The sequence below is a fragment of the Oncorhynchus keta genome, chromosome 35, assembly GCF_023373465.1.
Source record: "Oncorhynchus keta strain PuntledgeMale-10-30-2019 chromosome 35, Oket_V2, whole genome shotgun sequence".
Taxonomy (NCBI): domain Eukaryota; kingdom Metazoa; phylum Chordata; class Actinopteri; order Salmoniformes; family Salmonidae; genus Oncorhynchus; species Oncorhynchus keta.
Window position 1 is genome coordinate 62,093,197 of NC_068455.1, and position 23,312 is coordinate 62,116,508.

General features: G+C 40.6%; 1 protein-coding gene across 4 annotated transcripts in view; it reads left to right on the top strand.

Moving 5' to 3' along the window:
• Positions 1-23,312, top strand: part of LOC118368775 (adhesion G protein-coupled receptor L3) — a 362,805-nt gene that overhangs the window by 285,278 nt on the left and 54,215 nt on the right. For all 4 annotated transcript variants that reach the window (XM_052497230.1, XM_052497228.1, XM_052497229.1 and 1 more), the window contains 2 exons: positions 4,784-4,967; positions 18,833-18,952. In XM_052497230.1, coding sequence (XP_052353190.1) covers positions 4,784-4,967; positions 18,833-18,952 — 304 coding nt within the window. The remainder of the gene's footprint in view (positions 1-4,783; positions 4,968-18,832; positions 18,953-23,312) is intronic.

The window sequence follows — 23,312 nt, forward strand, 5'->3', positions numbered from 1 at the left end:
TCGGCTGCAGTGGTGTAAAGCTCGCCGCATTGGACTCTGGAGCAGTGGAAACGCGTTCTCTGGAGTGTTGAATGACGCTTCACCATCTGGCAGTCAGACGGACAAATCTGGGTTTAGTGGATGCCAGGAGAACGCTACCTGCCCCAATGCATAGTGCCAACTGTAAAGTTTGGTGGAGGAGTAATAATTGTCTGGGGCTGTTTATAATGGTTTGTGCCCCTTAGTTCCAGTGAAGGGCAGTCTTAATGCTACAGCATACAATGACATTCTAGACGATTCTGTGCTTCCAACTTTGTGACAACAGTTTGGGGAAGGCCCTTTCCTGTTTCAGCATGACAATGCCCCATGCACAAAGCTAGGTCCATACAGAAATGGTTTGTCGAGATTGGTGTGGGACAGCTTGACTGGCCTGCATAGAGCCCTGACCTCAACCCCATAAAACACCTTTGGGATGAATTGGAGCGCCGACTGACCTCACTAATGCTCTTGTGGCTGATTGGAAGCTTGTCCCTGCGGCAATGTTTCAACATCTAGTGGAAAGCCTTCCCAGAAGAGTGGAGCCCGTTACAGCAGCAAAGGGGGGACCAACTCCATATTAATGCCCCTTATTTTGGAATGAGATGTTCATGCATTGTATGTAATGTTATTACCATACTATATTGTAGAGGGCGAGAAAGAGGGGTACATATAGATAAGGACCAAATGAAAGACAGAACTCAGAAAGATGGCAACCTCTCCTATATCACAACTGAACATGTTGCAGAAAAAAGTCAACAAGATAGGGGGTGAGAGGAAAAGCGTGTGGAATAAGGAAGTGGAAAGTGAGAAAGTGAGGGCCACTAGTCTGACTCGCGCTCCATCCTTCTTCCATTCTGCTAAGCCGGTGACGGGAGTTTGAGCTCAGCCAGAATCAATTTCCCCGACCTCGAGTTCATTTCATCAATCAGCACACACACCACACGGGCTGACTTGGACCAGTTCCAGGTCCCATACTAATACCCACCCCTTCCTTCCCCCTTCATTGGTATAAATGGCCGCAGCACGATACATTGGCCCTGTTCAAATCTAGATTGCATCATTCCTTCATCCCTTATTTGGAATTATCACTGGTCTGATATTGATCTGGATTGGTGAAAGCTATGTAGTGGAACCTGTGCTTTAACCTAGTAGAATTAGATCAGTAACTACTTAAGGAAGAGAGATGGGGATTAAGGAAGGATGTAATTCACAAGTATTGGAATGGGGGCTTTTTCTTGCCCAGTCAACAGCTTGTCACAACCATAGCATTTGGTGGCGGAGGCTAGCTAGTTGATGATTAGCCTTTCCAGACCAGCCAAGAACCAGAAAGTGTTGTTTTCCCTGGGTGGCTTGGATCTTTCAAGAGAGCAGAGGAAACTGAGGGGGGGGGTAGGAAACCTAACAGTGGTTGAAAGTTTGGAGCTCTGTGAGCCGAACCAGTGCTTTTGACAGATGGAGAAGCAGCCTGGCTGCAGTAAGGCATCAACACTCCTCTACCCCACTACACTGAGTGTGTTGTGCTGCTTGGGTGCATATCCCTCTCTCTCCTCTCCTCCACTCCCCTCCACTCTCCCCTTTGGGAATTAGAGGCTCTCGTGAAAAGGGTGTGGGAGTTTGTGTGTGTCATCCCCAGGGATATACCGTCGATCTCATTTGTCTCTGAAGGCTCCCGGCTGGACGGGTAAACTCACTGCTAAACATAATTGCTCCAACTTAGTGCCTTCAGAAAGTATTCAGACCCCTTTACTTTTTCCACATTTTGTTGTGTTACAGCTTGTAATAAATATTTATTACATTTATATTTTGTGTCACTGATCTAGACACCGTACTCCATAATGTCAGTGGAATTTTGTTTGTAGAAATTTTTTGAAATGAATAAAAAATGAAAAGATTAAATATTTTCAGTCTAGTATTCAACCCCTAAATAAATCCAGGAGGTAAAATGTGCTTAACAAATTGCGTATTAAGCTGCATGGACTCATTCCGTGTTCTATAATAGTGGTTAACATGATTTTTAAATATTTTTTTAGGGAAAATATTGCACAATCCAGGTGTGCAAAGCTCTTAGACTTACCCTAAAAAAGACTCAGCTGTAATCACCATCAAAGGTACCTCTACAAAGTACTGACTCTGGGGTGTGAATATATTTAAATTAGATGTTTCTGTATGTCATTTTCAATACATTTGCAAGATTTCTAAGAACATGTGATCACTTTGTCATTATGGGCTGTTGTGGCTTTATGGGCAAGGGGGAAAAAAAAAAATATCTAATCCATTTTGAATTCAGGGTGTAACACAACAAAATGCAACATAAGTCAAGGGTTATGAATACTTTCTGAAGGCACTGTATATATTTATTCCCCAACGTCATTAAACTTACTTGAAACACTCTTCATGAAGTGTTATACACTGTTGACGTTGAATAATTATGACTCGTGATAACCGTCCAAGTAATCCAGATTTATATTCGTAATTGATTGATTCTCTATTATGTCCACAGATAAGCATCATAAACCCCATGTTAAGCAGCTAAGCCCTGTCAAAATGTGACTTCCTGATTCAAAATTAGGGGCTTTATACTTGAATCCGCACTCCAATCCATGCCCTATCATTTCTGAGTATCCCTATCCAAAACACGACTTTATGTCGCATTGACTTGCAAATGCTACCCTATTATGTGCCATACCCAAAGACTGCAACTAATTCAGTGGCTTAACACAAAATGATGAGTGTATCATGTTGTTGATGGATCCAGCATGTAATCTCTGGAAGGACAAATTGCATACTAGATAGACTTCATAACATCCTAGAAATATGTCCCTATACTCCGAGCTTTCTACAGTCTTTCTTCTTCTTTTCATTCATCACTTGGCTTTCGTCGACTGTATGTACTGTACCTGAAACTGTCCAAGCGACATTTTGTGGATGGTCCAACACTTCATTCTGCACATCCACCCATCTAACACACAGACACTGATGATTCATTCTTTCAATATTTAAACCAGACCTGGCGAAGGGGAAAATATGTCAGTGCCGCAGAGAAAGAGCTCCTTAATTGAGAGCGAATCAACCTCGCCGTCTCCGTTGATGTCAAAAGGTGCGATTGGCTGGAGATAATGAATAATTACATCAAAGTTGGATGCCTGCCTGCCTTTAAAAAAAGCCTTTAAAAAATGACAGCATCTGTGCGCTGAGGAGTGTGGAAAAGCCAGATGCTTCTATTTGATATTCCCTTCATCGCAGCCCGCTACGGAGTTGAATACGATCACCACTCTTCCTCTTCCAGAGATACTCTAGTCCAGCTGCCATTCAGTCCAAAACTGAGACAGTTTGAGGCTGATAACTCTTGTGTGTGTGGATTGTAATGTCTATAATGTTTATAGAATTACTTCATTGTAATCAGTTGAAGTCTGCAGGGCAGCTCCCATGTGCTGTTATCGAATTGCATTGCCTGAGGTTTCGTCCCCCAGGCGCTCTGATATCATCTTCGAAAACTCCTATTCTCTTTCATAGTCCATTGATCAAAAACAGAACCTGCTGTGGCCGCGGGGATCACACCAAGGTATTGCCATATGCGGCGTTGGAGGAGATTGTTCTCCCCCTCTTAAAGGGCTTAATGTTTCTCCCTCAGACTCTCGTGCATTTACGATCAAGCGCGGGTTCCATCTTTGCAAACGAGGACGAGTAAATTGCCCTTTGAAGTTGTGGGATATCAGAAGAGACTGTGATGATTTCTTTAACATTCATATTTTGTTCCCACTCTTTTCGGTGCTTTTTTGAAAACCACTGTTCAGTAGTCCTTGTCAATGTTGGATTATTATGTTTTGAGATGAAAGAGCAACTGTGAATGCTGTGCATTCATGGATAAGCGTTTTATTTTCAGTTATGATTATGCATTTTCTTCCGTTGCATCAGAGGGATAGAATGGTTCAGCTTGACCAATTAATATTCTATTCAAATGTCTTGCCATCGGCATTTCTACATCTTTAATTGCTCTAAATTGTTCATCTTCTCCGGAGAATGCTCTCTTTTCTTTCTCCCTGGCTTATTGGTTTCTGACTGTTAATTTATTGTGGGATTAGGGAAAACATAATTGAGGTTAAACAATATTAATAGACAATAGTGTTCCTCAGAGAGTGGTCGTCCTGAGGAGCCTGAAAACAAAACAACCTTTACGCTATTGGCTGCCTGTACTGAATAATATATTAGGATTATTTCAAAGTATTCTGTTTCATTGTAATTGTATGCATGTGATACTGTAGCATGGCGCAATATGGGGATTATTGGGGCTGAATACATTCATGGGACATTCATGGAAATGCATCAGCCACAGCCTGGCTTTCACCTGTTCAATTATTTAGATAATGTCATTGTTTCTCTTGAAAACATAAGAATTACCATTGCCTGTTTGTATACACGTATTCACCTTAGCGCAATGTTGCTATGCCCTATTTGAGAGGAATTTCTCGAAAATCTCTGGTAATATCTAACATCTCCCAAGATCCTGCAAACATCTGTGACTAACCTTCCATAATATTTCTTCCTCTGAAAAGTCCTGGCATAACTGAATTGACATCCCTAATAACCTGTTAACTACCACTTTTTTTTAAATGGCCCATTGTTAATATCACTGGTGACAGTACAGTCTGAAGTGCTTCCATAACCCATACTGATCCCTTGCCTTGCTACCTCCATACTGATGCTCTGGTTGCTTCGTCGCCTCCACTATCTTCATGTCGCTAACTCTCCATGTTGTCTGGTGCAGGCCATGGTGGAGACCGTGAACAACCTGCTTCAGCCCCAGGCCCAGTCGGCGTGGAGGGACCTGAGCACCGGGGAGCAGCTGAGAGCAGCCACCATGCTGCTGGATACGGTGGAGCAGGGGGCCTTCATCCTGGCCGACAACCTGCTCAAGACGGACATCGTGCAGGAGAACACAAACAACATCCGTGAGTACAGACTTAAAGCTTTACACACCCACTAGCACGACACAAACATGAAATTAGATCACACACACACACACACACACACACACACACACACACACACACACACACACACACACACACACACACACACACACACACACACACACACACACACACATACACACATACACACATACATACATACATACATACATACATACATACACACATACACACATACATACATACACACATACATACACACATACATACACACATTCATACATACATACATACAGCGATAGAACTGATTGGTGTGGTAAAAAGAGAAATCTTCAGGCACTTATATGTACACTGGTGAAGACGAGATGATCTGTCAACCTGCCAAAACATGATTACTAGGATGTGTAAGAAATACAATTGACTGAATGTTTTGCAAAACCTTTTCATAGACATCGTAGGACAGTGTGATCGCAAATGTTGTCTCATCTCTTGATACCTAATATACTTCTGGAATATATACTTCTGGAATATATAACATTGGTCCCATATGACTTGGTTTACTTATTTTCAGCACAACAAAAATATGTAACCTTTATTTAAACTAGGCAAGTCATTTAAAGAAGTAAATCTTATTTACAGTGACGGCCTACCAAAAGGCAAAAGGTCCTCTGTGAAGACGGGGGCTGGGATTAAAAACACAAATATAAGACAAAACACACATCACGACAAGAGAGACAACACTACATAAAGAGAGACCTAAGACCGCAACATAGCAAGTCAGAAACACATGACAACACAGCATGGTAGCAACACAACATGGTAGCAGCACAAAACACAGTACATACATTATTGGGCACAGACAACCGCACAAAGGGCAAGGAGGTAGAGACAACAACACATCACGTGAAGCAGCCACAACTGTCAGAGTGTCCATTATTGAGTCTTTGAATTAATCGAGAAAGCGTATTTCGCAAAGCAAGACGGAGCGTGGCCCTTGCAACGCAGTGATTGTAGGTTTGATTCCCGCTGGGGCCACCCATACCAAAATGTATTTATGCACGCACTTTTGACAAAAGTGTCTGCTTAATGTCATGTATTATATTATAATGTTACAAGATAAAATGATAAAAGATTAGACAATTGTTCAAGGCAAAGCCATCAGGAAATGTGTTTCATCTCAAAGAACAGTGGCTGTTGTCTAATCACATCTGGTTAAACTGATTACTACATTTTCAGCCTCGCCTCCAATTGCCATTAATATTAGCATTAGCCATCCTAATGTGATTATTCTGGTCGTCCAAGGGGAACCAGTTGGGACAAACTAAATTCCTGTATGATCGTGCTGCGTCTTGGTAAACAGAGGGTAAGCGAGAGGGCTTTGCTATTCCCGATATAGTGCACTTCTTTTGACCAGAGTCCTATGAGCCCTCTTCAAAAGTAGTGCACTACACAAGGAATGCCATTGGAGATGCAGCCACAGTCTTAGTGATCATTGTTTGAGCTTAGTTTAATGAGGGGGCCAATTCTAAGTGACTGTATTCAAGTTCATTCAGAACCTTGAATGTGATAATAGGAAATACTGTAGAACGACTTATCCACTGGTTGTTCCATACGCCTAACGGAGGCAAGATGGATATTGATGTAGTACTATTTAACTACTCTATATTGCTGTTGTATAGCTATTTAGAAGACCAAATGGTATGATGCATCAATTTTAACTATGAAACAGAAAGCGTATGTGTTGGAACACAATAACAGTTTATTTTGATAACGTCAAAATAAACAACACCCTACCCGGACCACCAAGATGCACGGTCAAGACGCGAGTCAAATTATGAATACATCAGTAGCCTCAGTAGCCTAAACATCATTATTAGCGCCAAGTGGCCTTGATAAATAGTGAAACTCTGCAAAAAAAATCAATAATTGCATTATAATGAATGTAAGGGCTCCATTTCCAGCTGGCGTTAAGGCGGCACTGGTGTCAAACACGTGTTAGTTTGACATTTTCCAGCCCATAACGTCAGGTTTGACAAAGGTTCAACAAACTACTTGTCTTATATCAACTCGCTAGTGCTCAGATGGGCAGGGTTTAAATATTTGTGTGTGTGTCCTTAAATACATGATCCAAAGTGGTGATTTCAGGCAGCACTGAAATTTAGACCAACCAAAACATGGTTTTAGCTGTAACGCAGTGGGTTATGGCATGAATTTTGACAGCAGAAATGCGCACTGCCCATTTCAAATCAAATCAAATCAAATTGTATTTGTCACATACACATGGTTAGCAGATGCGAGTGTAGCGAAATGATGTGGGCATGGAACAAGAGTAACCTAATGTGCTTTTGGTGCAGGTATACTTTGTATTTAGAAACATAAGAACAAATGTTTTGTTGGATGTTATTCAAAACCAAGCATATCATCCCCTCCTCTCAATTATTTTTTTTTCCCTCCTTCTTTAAAAAAAACATATCTGCCCAATACAATTGCGAAGTAGTCAAGACTGATGATAAAGGGTTTTGCTCCTGAGACCGTTTGGAAATACATCTTAATCGCCAAAGCTTTATTAGGAGATCAAGTTTGAGAGGAGTTAAACAGGGAGCTTTGTATCTATGCATTGTCGGCAGGCCCACATTATTTTAGCCATGCAGGCCCTGTTCTGGACGTGCATAAAGCCTCCATGATGTAGGCTAAATGCCCATTATGAAATGAAGAGATGAGAACCTCCTGAATACCAGTGAACCTCGTGTTTACCTGCTTGTTTCCGTTTCATATGTTAAAAAACAAATCCCTCCCTTTGGCCTACTATAACAAAGGCAGGTTCAACAGCAGTGTGTCTTTTTTGTATTTTTTATGATATCATTACATTTGGCAATATGTTTTTCGTTACATTTTATTACAACCGAACTTATTAGAACGATACACCTCCCTGGTTTTATGGCGACAACGCGCTTGCAATGCAACTTCTTGGAGATGTGTGAATGCCACCTGTAAGATGCTTCCGTGTATGCTCATTAAACACAGGCCTATTTGGGAGCAGTATAACAGTGAGTGGACGTTCTCCCTTTCTATTTCTATTGGATATTTGTCCAGCCGCTGTGAAACGTTTGGGATGTGCGTTAAACCCTCCATAGTCTGCGTTGTTTCAATAGTAACTGCCCACAGGGAGAAATGGTGTCATAGCGTGACACAGCCTATCTAAAACAAGTTCATTGTGCTTATTTCTTCTCTTTTTAGGCCTTATGCATAATTTATTTAATCTTCTTTATTGACCATTTTAGGCCTGCCCATGCTCAGCCATAATGCAATTTAAAGTAGGCCTAGCCCCTATATCATTTTGAATGCTATTGAAGCCATGCAATTATTTGTAGACTGCAAATGGTTTCAAGTGAAGGTATTTGGCAAAGATGGGGTCTACACTTTGTTATATCATTTCTGGAAGCCATTTAACGAACTGTAACGGACTAACATTGGAATTGGAGTTGATTCCAAGGCAGTACTGTACATGATAGAACGTAAATACACAAGTTGAAGCAAGCACATATTTAGCCATGGAGAATGTTCTGATTGGCCAGTGAGGGGCCTCGACACACCCACAACATGTTTATTCATCAAACCCAGCCCTTTGGTGCCAACGCCAGCAAGTTCTCGTATAATTGTAATAGTGAAAATTGCTCAAATATTTCAGACACATCCTTGGAACAGTAGAGCTACCGCCTGCACTTAGATTTACCTTTGCATTAGGTTTGTTAAAATAGAGCACTAGGTGTCGATATGACAGAAGTAAAAAAAAAAGTAACTTATTGTCAGCTCGTGCTTATGTGCTTCTTCACACAATGGCATCAGGTGGATTTCAGTTAGCTGCTATCCCTTGTCCTAACAGTTGACACAATTTCCGTAGCTTTCACTTGCTTGACACACTTTGACATACCTTTGTTTGGTTGTAGTGCCTAATATTCTCTTATTCTCCGGTTCGCTCCTCACTGGGTCCCCTTCCTCTTGTCATTCTTCAGCACTGTTGTGGAGTACAACCGCTGTTCAGGTGTCTTATTTTGCACAGAGGGAGGGAGCTCCAGTCTGACTTTGTTCATGCAGGCTCGAGTGTTGGAGAACGTGGTGGTGAGGCTTGTGGAACCTTACGTTGGCAAGACGAGCAATGTCTCCATCTCTATTTCTGTACTTCACTGGCATTGGCGAACAAGTTACTTGCAAACAAAACCAGGTCTGGCCAAGGAAGCAAACGGGGAAAACCATTAAAAAAAATGACATGCCCTCCTTAAACTGGTTATATCTCCAGTTCTGTTTGTGATAATACGATTCTAACACCGACAGTGTGTTATATAGACTTTTTTAGGAAAAGTCAAGGATGAATGGGGTCATGTCTTAAAAAAATGTCAGTAATAAATTAAGTGGTTCTAGTGTTGGTTTAAAAAAAATACTTGATTTAATTGTGTTGTTCTCCAGAATATTTGATTAAGTTGTCTTTCAATTAAGTATAGCTATATCAAGTGTCTCATCTCTGGTTCTGCTCATTAGTTTGCGTACCAAACTGTACCCTATTCCCGATATAGTGCACTAGTTATGACTAGAACCCTATGGGCCCTGTTCAAAAGAAGTGCACAAAATTTGGAATGGGATACCATTTGGGACGCAACCATAGTTCAGGTTACTTCTTGCTATTGATCCTGGGTGCTCTAATAACTACCAATGGGCTCTTGAGAATTCCAAAAGAGATCAAATGTCAACCACTAAACATTCCCAGACTCTTCGGGGGCAAGTTCATCCCAGTTGGGAGTAGTTGACCTCCATTGGTGGTCACCTGTAAATGTACCTAATTATCTTAAATTACCCTATTTATATCTGTACGAATTCCTTAACTTGAGTTAACCCTGGTTCTATGCATCCTGGTCAAGGCCTGAGGATCGTTTGGGGATTGAAATATACTAATAGCAGTTGAGTGAAAGTGGAATGTTGACACTCTTCTCCCACGATAAGCCCTTAGCTGGGTGTTTTTGTGAGAAATGTTCTTCCCCGAGCCCCTGGGAGATGAAACAGGAAGATCTGTTGGATGACACAAACATTTTGAACAACTGGCTTCATCAGTTGTTGAATTGTGGACTAAACAAATCAGCAGTTCACATTTAAAACGGTTGCTGAAAACAGTTGTAAGGAACGGGGGAAGGGGACGGAGGCGAGTAAATTAAACATGTTTGCGAGCTGAAGAAACGGCCAGTGTATTGAGCATTAAGGAAAGATGATATATCTCCCATAGCTTAAAGGGATTTTTTTAGTCTCTTGCTACCATGGCAACCTCAAAAATATAGGTCTGCCAAGTCGAAAGAAGCAGCCAGCATTGGGGAATTAAAAAAATAGGAATTTATTGTCTCTGGCACTAAATTTATCAGGATATTAAGGGATCTTAGCCCCGTTTGAAAGGAAACAAAACAATCCCCTCACGGCAAACTACCTCCCCACCCCCTCGGCAGATGTGTTTTTATATCCTTCATGGAGGTAGTCAGGTTAATCATGCACAGTGACATATTTACTAGGCCTTGCTCTGCCTAGTTTGCCAGCCAATGAGGTTTGTTTGTTACCCGCGGTCTCAGGTGACCACCCCTCCATGTACATTAGTATTGAGAGACCCACAACATAGCAGTGTGTCCACTGCTTTGATGTTTGCTCTTTCAAAGGCAATTAATGCAGAATGTATAGTGCCTTCAGAAGGTATTCACACCTCTTGACTTTTTCCATACTTTGTTGTGTTACAGCCTCAATTTAAAATAGAAATGAACAAAAATATAAACGCAACATGTGAAGTGTTGGTGCCATGTTTCATGAGCTGAAATAAAAGATCCCAGAAATGTTCCATATGCACAAAAAGCTTATTTCTCTCAAATGTTGTGCATGAATTTGTTTACATCCCTGTTAGTGAGCATTGCTTCTTGCCAAGATTATCAATACACCTGACAGGTGTGGCATATCAAGAAGCTGATTAAATAGCATGATCATTACACAGGTGCACCTTGTGCTGGGGACAATAAAAGGCCACTCTAAAAGGTGCAGTTTTGTCACACAACACAATGCCTCAAATTTTAACAGGAGAGTGCAATTGGCATGCTTGACTGTAGGAATGTCCACCAGAATTTAATGTTAATTTTTCTACCAAAAGCAACCTCCGTCATTTAAAGAATTTGGCAGTACGTCCAAACGGCCTCACAAGTTGAGTGAGCGAGCGGTTTGCTGATGTCAACGTTATGAACGGGATGCCCCATGGTAGCAGTGGGGTTATGGTATTGGCAGGCATAAACCAAGGACAACAAACACAATTGCACTTTATCGTTGGCAATTTGAATGCACAGAGATACCGTGATAATGCACAGCCTCATGACAAAATGATCTGTACACAATTCCTGGAAGCTGTAAATGTCCCAGTTATTCCATGGCCTGCATACTCACTAGACAATGTTACCCATTGAGCATGTTTGGGATGTTCTGGATCGAAAATGTACGACAGCATGTTCCAGTTCCCGCCAATATCCAGCAACTTTGTACAGCCAATGAAGAGGAGTGGGACAACATTCCACAGGCCACAATCAACAGCCTGATCAACTCTGCAAAGGAGATGTGTCGCGCTGCATGAGGCAAATGGTGGTCACGCCAGATACTGACTGGTTTTGTGATCCACTCCCTCACTTTTAAAAAACGATATCTGTAACCAACAGATGCATATCTGTATTCCCAGTCAAGTGAAATCCATAGATTAGGGCCCAAGAAATGTATTTCAATTGCCTGATTTCATTATATGAGCCGTAACTCAGTAAAGTCTTTGAAATTGTTGCATGTTACATTTATATTTTAGTTATGAGGATGGATCAACAACATTGCAGTTACTCAACAATAGTAATCTAATTGACAAAGTGAAAAGGAAGCCTGTACATAATAAAACATATTCCAAAACATGCATCCTGTTTGCAATAAGCCCTTTATGTAAAACTGCAAGAATGTGGCTACAACATTAACTTATTGTCCTGAATACAACGTTACGTTTGGGGCAAATCCATCAACACATCACTGAGTATGACTGTTCATATTTCTAAGCATGGTGGTATCTGCATCATGTTATGGGTATGCTTTTTATGGGCAAGGAATAGGGAGTTTTTTTAGGATAAAAATAAACAGAAGGGAGCTAAGCATAGGAAAATCCTAAAGGGAAACCTGGTTGTCTGCTTTCCAAAAGACACTGGGAGACAAATTCAACTTTCAGCAGGACAACAACCTAAAACACAAGGCCAAATATAAACTGGAGTTGCTTACCAAGACAACATTGAATGTTCCTGAGTGGCCTAGTTTAACTTTGACTTAAATCTATGGCAAGACTTGAAAATGACTGTCTAGCAATGATCAACAACCAACTTGACAGAGCTTGAAGAATAAAAAAAAATGATAATGTGCAAATATTGTACAATCCAGATTTGCAAAGCTCTTAGACTTACCCACAACGACTCACTGCTGCTTATGTAAATGAGATTTCTGTATTTAATTTAAAATACATTTCCAAAAATGTACAAAAAACATGCTTTCACTTTGTCATTATGGGGTATTGTGTGTAGATGGGTGAGAACAAAAGTGTATTTAATCAATTTTGATTTCAGGGTACAACACGACAAAATGTGTGGAATAAGGGGTATGAATAGCTTCTGAAGGCACTGAATGTATTATTTTCTATGCCATTCCTTTGTGTGAAAAATATACATTTTAATGTACTCACAAGCAATACAAAATCCAGGAGATGTTTCCTGTTTTCATGCTCTGGTTACTGGTAGTATGTACACCTCACTAAACGAGCTCCCAGTAACATTGTTAGTGTGTGTGTCTGTGTGCGCGCGCCTATGGATGGGGTTGGTGGTGTGTGCGTGCCTGCCTGCATATACACTATGTTAAGCTTCTGTACACCTTTTGTGTGTTTGCGTGTGTGCATCACTCCCTCTCATCGTTAATCTTATGAGCAGATTTCTGCCGATTAGCATATTATTTAAATCAGCTTTGAATGCTACCCCGTGCACAACAGAATCTATTGCGACTGTGTCCCATGCCTAAAGCCAGTCTTAAGCCTTTTTTGTCATCGCTCATCCACCAGGATGAAAAACATTCCAACTGACTCAGTTAGCCCTGGAGTTTTGGGATTGTTACAGTAGGTATTTCTGCCATTGTATCTTTCCAGTTGAATAGGAATACATGTCGCCATCTCCAAAGGAATCGGAATGTTAATGTTAATGTTCTTTTTAAAAGTGAAAGCATGGCATGAGAACAAGGGTAACGACAATAGGAGGATTATGCCTTTCCTCTGTAGTTGTTTTGTGCGTTTGAGGTTACCTTGGCCTTCAAGCCAGAAGTTAAAAGAAGTTTGAGACCTTTTGATGGCATCTCTCCCATCTCTGTCCAGGCCTGTGTTCAAATAGTATTGGTTTTCCTTCAAATACTTATAGCCGTTCGATTGGACCTGCCTGAAGTGACAGGTGGGCAGGGTTTGCACTTTTGGGAATATTCCATTGGTACCATTGTGCCCGACAAATTCAAGTGTAGTATTTGCAGGCCCAAAGCAGCCATTTTTATACCAATATCAAACCATTTCTGAGTAAAAATTAAGCACCTTACTAAAAATATTTTTTTAAAGGACAAAAATAGCTTTTTAGCAAAAAAATATTTCAAGCAAGAATGTGGGGAGGGGAAAACTAGCTGTTATTGGCAGAGAGGTTTGGAACTCTTTTTCTTTTTTATTGGGCTAGTAGCTCTATACACTCGTGCTCGTATCATCCAACCTATAGGGTATCTAACTGAAATATGCAGACTGATGGATTCAAAGTACATTTACATTGTAATACTTCTGAAAGACAAATTTCTAGGTCCGCCCATCTGGACATTCCCAGAAGGCATTGATTGAGTCATTGTTAGTTTTCCACTTAAGACATGACTCTTCCATTGTGCTGTAGAATTTGTGAGTTTTGTCTATGTAATACAGTACATTCTATAGATTAGTTGATACTGGATTAAGCGTAGATACCTTTTTAAAGAATGTCTTCAGTGGGGTAATGGGCATTATAAATACAAGTTTGTTATAAAGGCACATTTAAGTTCACATGTTCCAGAAGGCATTTAGATATATATATTTTAAGACAATTCTCCTGTGAAGTAGTGATGTGCGACATATGCCTATCTTCCTGAACCGGGTCACATTTGTGTAAATAGGGACGCTACTTTCTCCCAAAATGTTAAATAGAATTCTATGGGAAAACGATCCATTCCTGTTGTTTTTCTCTGCGCAAATGTTTTAAGTGTCTAATATTTCTTCTCGGGTGATCTGTTTTTAAGGGATTGATCTATTTATGTCTGCTGATAGTTGCTTCAGTGTTGTTGAGTCTAAGAAGGCTGTAGGATCACCTTTTAAAATAATCACTGCTTTGATGTCACACAATCAAGCCAAACACCCGTTAGTCCAAACGTGAGCTTCACATTTCCATATCATAAGACTATTGTAATATACAGTGTCAACGTTGATGATCACTAGGCTTGATGTGCAGTTACAAGATGACATGGCGTCATAACCTGGGTTGTTCTGAACAAAAGGAGCCGATGTTTGTCTATTGCAGTGGTTCCCAAACTTTTTATAGTCCCATACCCCTTCAAACATTCAACCTCCAGCTGCGTACCCCCTCTAGCACCAGGGTCAGCGCACTCTCAAATGTTGTTTTTTGCCATCATTGTAAGCCTGCCACGCACACACTATACGATACACTCATTCTCATGTTTAATAAATGTGAGTTTTTGCCACAACCCGGCCCGTGGGAAGTGACAAAGATCTCTTATAGGACCAGGGCACAAATAAAAATAAATCATTTATTTAGCCATCTTACATATAAAACCTTATTTGTTCATCAAAAATGGTGAATAACTCATCACAGGTTAATGAGAAGGGTGTGCTTGAAAGGATGCACATAACTCTGCAATGTTGGGTTGTATTGGAGAGAGTCAGTCTTAAATATTTTTCCACACAGTCTGTGCCTGTATTTAGTTTTCATGCTAGTGAGGGCTGAGAATCCACTCTCACATAGGTACATGGTTGCAAAGGGCCACAGTGTCTTAACAGCACGATTTGCCAAGGCAGGATACTCTGAGCGCAGCCCAATTCAGAAATCTGGCATTGATTGTTGAAATAAGTGGACTGGAAACAGGGCATGAAAGGGATAACGAATGCAGTTGTTTGTGTTGTTTGTTTTGGGAAAGTCCCTGCGTAATTGCACACCCAGATCACTCAGGTGCTTCGCTATATCACATTTGACATTGTCCGCAAGCTTGCGTTCATTTGCACACAAAACATCATACAATGATTGAATGATTGTGTTGTCCTTGTTAATGCAGACAGAAAGGAGCTCCAACTTCTTAATCATAGCTTTAATTTTGTCTCGCACATTGAATATAGTTTGCGGAGAGTCCCTGTAATCCTAGATTCAGATCATTTTTGCAAGAAAATCATCACCCCGATAGGCCAATCATGTGAGGAACTCTGCATCATGGAAGCGGTCAGACAAAACTGTTTTTTCTTTCTTTTTTAAAAATGTCAGTACTTTGCCTCTTGATAACCATGTCTCCCTGTCATGGATTTTGCGCCATCAGTACAGATACCAGCACATCTTGATCACCAAAGTCCATTTGATGTCACAAAGCTGTCCAGTACTTAAAAAATATCCTCTCCTGTTGTCCTGGTTTCAAGTGGTTTGCAGAAGAGGATGTCTTCCTTAATTGACCCCCCATAAACGTAACGGAGCTGTGCCAGGCCCGACACGTCTGTTTACTCATCCAGCTACAACGCATAGAATTCACTGGCATGTATGCGAAGCAGTAATTGTTTCAAAACATCTCCTGCCATGTCACTGATGCATCGTGAAACAGTGTTGTTTGATGAAGATATTGTCTGTATAGTTTTTTTTGCCTTTTCCCCCAGCATTGCCCCAGCCATATCCACAGCAGCAGTCCACCACAATAGTACAGGGCTTGCCTGTCCTCGCCACTCGGTAGCTCACCATATAAGACGCTTCTAGCCCCTTATTAATGGTATCTGTTGCTTTTATGCATGTCTTACTACTCGAAAGTCATCTTTATTCTCGCTCAAAAAGCTCCCTTGTCTTATATTTCTAATTGTCATGTTTAGTTTCTAAATGTCGGTGCGAGAGTGAAGGTTTCCGGCGAGAAAGTAACGGTTAATGTGATTGGATGTTAATTATTTGACTCGGCTACCTGTATTTGACATTGTGTTGTTATTTCGCTGAACACTGGATGGTTTAATTTTAATTTTGGCAGGGAAACGAGGCTACTCAGGTAAGAAAAAAACCTCACCCAAATGTATTGCCCTGTTTGAAAATGTGAAGAAATTGTAAAAAAGAATACATAACGTGAATCACATTTTTATTTGGCGTACCCCCGACGGCATTGTGCGTACCCCTGGTTATGATCGGTTTCTCTGAATTGCCTTGTGAAAGCCTCACACTGTAAGACTTTATTTTGTTACTTAGCTAGCCATGTTGGCAAAAGAACACGCTTTCAAATTATGCCAACCTGAACAGATTGTGATTCAAATGGACCTTTTTTGGATTGCGCAAACAACAGTAATTGTGTAAAGACGGGGATGCAGGGCTGTGTTCCAAAGAAAACAACTACATGGGTGCTTGTTCTTGTACCTCAACAGCACAGCTAGGAGAGTTCAAAGTAGCATGTTATAGTTGAAGACTCTTCTTTGAGTCATAAACATGCATTGAAATGATGTATGAACTGTGCACACTGGAGAGGTGTGTGGCCACTTGGAGACACCACCTCCCACTCAAACCCTTGGATTTTTTTTGTCTTATGTTGCACCTTCCCCAAATTTTCCAGGAATATTCTTATCATATCACTGAATGTATCCTGAGTATTTTAAGATTTCGTTATCAACAAATGTGTGCGAAAAGTACAGTAAATGTAAAATGCACATCAAATCAACAGTGTAATGTTTGGATTGTCCTGATTATAACGTAAAAAAAAAAAACTTTATTTAACTAGGCAAGCCAGTTAAGAACAAATACAAATTTTACAATGACGGCCTACCCCGGTCAAACCCTCCCCTAACCCGGATGATGCTGGGTCAATTGTGCGCCGCCCTATGGGACTCCCGATCATGGCCGGCTTTGATACAGCCCGGGATCGAACCAGGGTCTCTAGTGACGCCTCTTGCACTGAGATGCAATGTCTTAGACCGCTGCTCCACTCAGGAGCCAAATTATACCAAATCGCACCAGCGTAAGGGGTTAATAATGAATTTATCGCCTGGTGATGTGCATTAGGCTCTGTGAAACTCGCGCCTATGCAAACAAGCTGATTAGATGGTCCTTTGTAGATTGTATTTTCGACCAGCAACTATCAGGAAATAACACTGATCAAATGTTTTAAAGTGTTAGTTTCATCAGCTGTTGTACAATATGATAGAAAACACAGGACAAACATAATTGTCACTGCACTGGGCCTTTAAAAGAATAGAGGTGAGGTACTGTTGTTTTGATCGTTTTCTGTCAGTGTCTTGAATTGTATTCTCAAACTAAATTCAAGCACGTGAAAAGTACGATATTGCTTATAACTGGAAACACTTATCTCCCTCACGAGCTTTAAGCACCAACTGTCAGAGCAGCTCACAGATTACTGCACCTGTACATAGCCCACCTATAATTTAGCCCAAACAACTACCTCTTTCCCTACTGTATTTATTTGATTTATTTTGCTCTTTTGCACCCCATTATTTTTATTTCTACTTTGCACATTCTTCCACTGCAAATCTACCATTCCACTGTTTTACTTGCTATATTGTATTTACTTTGCCACCATGGCCTTTTTTTGCCTTTACCTCCCTTATCTCACCTCATTTGCTCACATCGTATATAGACTTGTTTATACTGTATTATTGACTGTATGATTGTTTGACTCTATGTGTAACTCTGTGTCGTTGTATGTGTCGAACTGCTTTGCTTTATCTTGGCCAGGTCACAATTGTAAATTAGAACTTGTTCTCAACTTGCCTACCTGGTTAAATAAAGGTGAAATAAAAAAAAATAAAAGGATTCTTTGTCAATCTCCTATAAATGCTTCCTGTTCCGCTGCTATACGATGCCGCAGTCTTTGAACCACAAATTATGATCTTGCCTCAGACACAACAGCTGTTGAGCCAGTGCGCCAAAACCTGGCTGTCTTCACCATTCGTCTCTATCTTGTCTACCCATCGCTTTCCACTCAGCTCACCCTGAAAAATTATAGCTTCCTTGAAGTGCGGGCCAAAGCGCTCCACGGCTTCAACTATTCTTCAACCGTACAAATGGAGGAAGTGTGCAACAAGGCTCCCTGGATTACACCTGAACTCCTCCTCACTCGATGAAGAAAGTTTTGTGAGACGTGTATAACTCAGCCTTGATCAGAGGCTTCAGCGAGACGCTAGTCTTCAAAGCTTTCCAAAATCAGACAATGTACTTCATTCAACACACCCAAGGACCGTTGATGTGGGTGGGAGGGGGGGGTTCTAATTACTTTGTTGCTGTTACCCGCTTGTCTGCTTTGTTTCTGAACTGAAACAGCAGTGTTATGATGCACACAGTCAGAGCAGAACTGAGTTCCATATTACAATGTAAAGCTATTGTTCAATGCTAACATGTTTTAGTAGGTTGACAGACCATAGTGATGGGTGCATGGATTTTGACTCATAATGCTCATGTTATCCCAGATGGCATTCTCTTGTATCAACTGTCAACACTTGCACCCCTCATAATAAGGTTATTTAAATTGTAATTTTCTTCTCATTTCCCTCTGTCCAGAGCTGGAGGTGGCCAGGATGAGTACGGAAGGAAATCTGCCCGACCTGAAATTCCCACAGAGCGGCCAAGGCAACTCCATCACCCTGTCGGCGAGCACTTTGAAACAGCATGGGAGAAATGGTAAATGGCGTTGCCTTAAATAAATGTTTACTGTACATCAAGGATCTCCAACTCCAATCCTGAACAGCTTTTTAGGTGTGCAGTATTTTGTTCCGTCACTTGGTGCTGGGCTGAAACGAAAACCTGCATACTCTGTAGCTTATATAATTGTACATATAGCCCTCCGCCCCCAAAAAGCATGCAACATAAACTGGTAATGGAGTATTTACATTTTTTAAGAATAACACATTCTATAGGCCTTGCCAATGCATTTATATTCAAATTAATATTATATTCTAAAATATGTGAGAATAATGTTGACTTGCCTGACCAAATAAATGTGTTGCCGACACAGTCACAAAAACCTGGTACCTTTTGAAAAAGAAGGATTTGTTGAAGCCATCATTAGATGCTGTCATCCTCATATTAACCACACCTGGTTTTACCGCAACAGAGTAGTGCAACACCCTACAATTGAAGCGACAGGAAACAAACGAAAGTGGCCACATCTCTCACAGAGCCGATCAAAAATGTAATCACTAATAATTATAAGGGAACAAGATAACTTGTAATTTGGCTACAATAATTACAGGAAATGTCAGATTTTCAAGGTAGACCTATCCCAGTACCTCCATTTCTGAGCTCCAAACCAAATTCAAGTAGGCTACTTCAAGCCTCTTGTAATAGTTAGAAAATTGCAGGTGTAACATGGAAAACACAATGCATTTATGATCTTCTTTCATTACCAGATCATGTTGTGGAGAACCCACTAGGCTGTCATTATGTCCAGAATAAATAATAGGAATAGCATTGGGTGTTGCGCAGTAGACAAGACAAAGATGAGACAAAATTATCGCTGTGACTAAGATCTGACTACTAATCTCTTTTTGAAAGAGATTGAGAGCATTTCAGTGACAATCACAATTAATATGGAACCGACTGGCTCGAATCGGTCTTATGTAGCAACATTTGAAATGTTTGTTTTTTTACATTGGATAAAAATGGAGACTCAGAGCTACAAAATGGTATACAGTTGCGGAACAATGGGAACGTAATTTTGCTTTAAAAGTTGATAAACTTGTAAACTCACTTTTGAGAAAATAGCCTTTGAATGTTTTGGTACCTACTGGAGAGCCCTTCTTTGTCTACACCCATTCAACATCGTTCACATCCTCTTAAGCTTTAGCCCCACCCATATTTTTAAGGTTTGATCTGAGCATTCTGGCCTAACAGGAGTCAAGCACCCAAGCTAACTTGCTAGCTGCTTCCAGACACAAATGAGAGAACAGCTCACTGAACATTACTCGCCCTAGCAGAGCTGGTTAGGCTTTTATGTTCTCCAGAGCGTTGGTGACTGCAACTGTGTCATCAGATTGTCAGTTCTTAAATTCAGTGTGTTTCGCTCTGAGCGTTCAGAGCGCACAGCACACTGGACGCTCTTGCCGATGAGTAGGGAAAGATCCAAATGTTTTGACCTCACAACAGCAGTTAACCACCCAAGCTAACTGTGTAACATTGGCTAGCTTTAGAGAACACCTCACTCATAATGAGAGAACACCCCACTCATAATGAGAGAACACCGCACTCTGACCATTTTACTTGCCCTAGCAGAGCTGGTTAGGCTGTTTTCATGTTATCCAGAGCGTTGGTGAATGTAACTGTGCTGCTGGCAACAATTTAATTAAGCTTTTTGCTGACGTTTACTGACGCCAGCATTTATTCTGCCCTCTGGCACTCTGAGATTAGTTTTTTGTTAAGACATGTACCTAGCAAGGTTAACAACGAACCACAATCCCAACTCATGACATTACTACCCTGCATGAATCTGCAGGTAGCTTACCAACCAGGTTTAATGTTAGCTAGCATACATTAGGCTATAAATAGCCAAGCAAATGGCTCTATGATACGAATAATAAGATCATACACGTAACGTTAGCTGGCTAGCCAGCCAAATACTGACCGGCTCAAATAGACAGAAGCGTACTATATGGCAGACCAATCCAAACTCATCTCTCGGCATGTCCAGCCCACTCATTATCTCAGCCAATCATGGTTAGCGGGAAGGTTGCTGACTTTTTCTGTTGCTTAACCAACTAGGCTCATAATTTTACAATTTTATTGGTATTTACAGATGGCACATATGAGTGTTATTAAGACACATGAAAGTTTACATGTTCAAGAAGGCATTTCTGCCAAAAAACACATTTACATTTTTTTACGTTCCAACAGCTCTCCTGTGAAGTAGTGACCTACGACATAGCCTAGTTTCCTGAAACGGGCCACATATTAGAGGCACAGATGCACAGCACAGTTCTGTACAGCAGTGGGACAAGATGAGTGTCCTTCCCACTGCTCCACTCCGGCTCCTCCTCCAATTATACACATTGTGCAAGTGACTCTTGATTCCCCGTAGCTAACCAGTCACACCAGCCTTCTAGTTAGCTAACCTACACCTGGTTAAGAAACACAAGTTGCTTTATGAAATTAAAAACAATAGCATACATGAGTTGAATAGTAAAACAACAGTCGAGCTATGTTTTTATTTCCCGTGAGAGTAGAAAAGTAGGCTGTCTTTGAATTTGTAGTCTCGCTCAACCCTCCCACTTTCCCCACTGCATTGCATAGCCAGGTGCTATGTAGACAAAGTTTTATTGTATCTTTATTTATCCAGGTAGTTGAGAAAAAGTTCTCATTTGCAACTGCGACCTGGCCAAGATAAAGCAAAGCAGTTAGACACATACAACAACACAGAGTTGCACATGGAATAAAGAAACATACAATCAGTAATACCGTAGAAAATCAAAATACAGCATGTGCAAATGAGGTAGGATGCCTCTTTAACATGCCTCTCTGACATGTTAAATAAGAAATAACGTTGTCTCTACTCATGAAATTTCTATCTGCAACGTTCGATTACGCCATTAAACATTAAACTCTACCTGTTTTAAAGTCACCATTGGCCTCATGGTGAAATCCCTGAGCAACTGAGTTATGTAGGACGCCGGTATCTTTGTAGTAAGTGAGTGAATTTACACACCATCTAAAGTGTAATTAATAACTTCACCATGCTCAAAGGGATATTCATTGTCTGCTTTTTTTTACCCGTCTACCAATAGGTGCATTTCTTTGCGAGTCATTGGAATACCTTCCTGGTCTTTAAGGTTGAATCTGTATTTGATATTCACTGCTCGACCAAAGGACCTTAGAATTATCTGTATGTGCGGGGTACAGAGATGAGGTAGTCATTCAAAAATTGTGTTAACCTGTCGAACCCCGTTCCGCTAGCGGAACCCCTTGCCAACAGCCAATGAAATTGCAGGGCGCCAAATACAAATCAACAGAAATATCCTAAATCAAATTTCTCAAACATACAAGTATTAGGCACCATTTTAAAGATACACTGCCCATTAATCCAGCCACAGTGTCTTATTTCAAAAATGATTTACAGCGAAAGCTCCACAAACAATTATCTTAGGTCACCACCAAGCCACAGAAAAACCCAGCCATTTTTACAGCCAAAGAGAGGAATCACAAAAAGCACAAATAGAGATAAAATTAATCACTAACCTTTGATGATCTTCATCAGATGACACTCATAGGACTTCATGTTACACAATACATGTATGTTTTATTTGATAAAGTGCATTTTATATCCAAAAATCTAATTTTACATTGGTGTGTTATGTTCAGTAGTTCAAAAACATGCTGTGATTTTGCAGAGAGCCACATGAATTCACAGAAAAACTAATTATAAATGTTGATGAAAATTCAAGTATTATGCATGGGACTTTAGATACACTTCTCCTTAATGCAACTGCTGTGTCAGATTTCTTTTAAACTTAACGTAAAAAGCATAATCTGAGTACGGTGCTCAGAGCCCAAACCCCATCAAAATAAATATCCGCCATGTTGCGCAGTCAACATTAGTCAGAAATAGCATTATAAATATTAACCTACCTTTGATGATCTTCATCAGAATGCACTCCCAGGAATCGCAGTTCTGCAATAAATGTTTGTTTTGTTTCAATAATGTCCATCGTTTATGTCCAAATAGCTTCTTTTGTTAGGGCGTTTGGTAAATCCAAACGTGCGTTCAGGTCCAGTCGTTGTACTCACAGACATCATTCAAACAGTTTTAGAAACTTCAGAGTGTTTTCTATCCAATAATAATAATAATATGCATATATTAGCATCTGGGACTGAGTAGGAGGCAGTTTACTCTGGGCACGCTATTCATCCAAAAGTGAAAATGCTGCCCCTTATCCCAAAGAAGTTAAACATTATTATTGCATACAGCAATAAGTCCTTGCAACTTATTTTATGACTTGTTAAACACATTTTAAAAAATTAACGTAGGCTTGCCATAATAAATGTGTTGAAT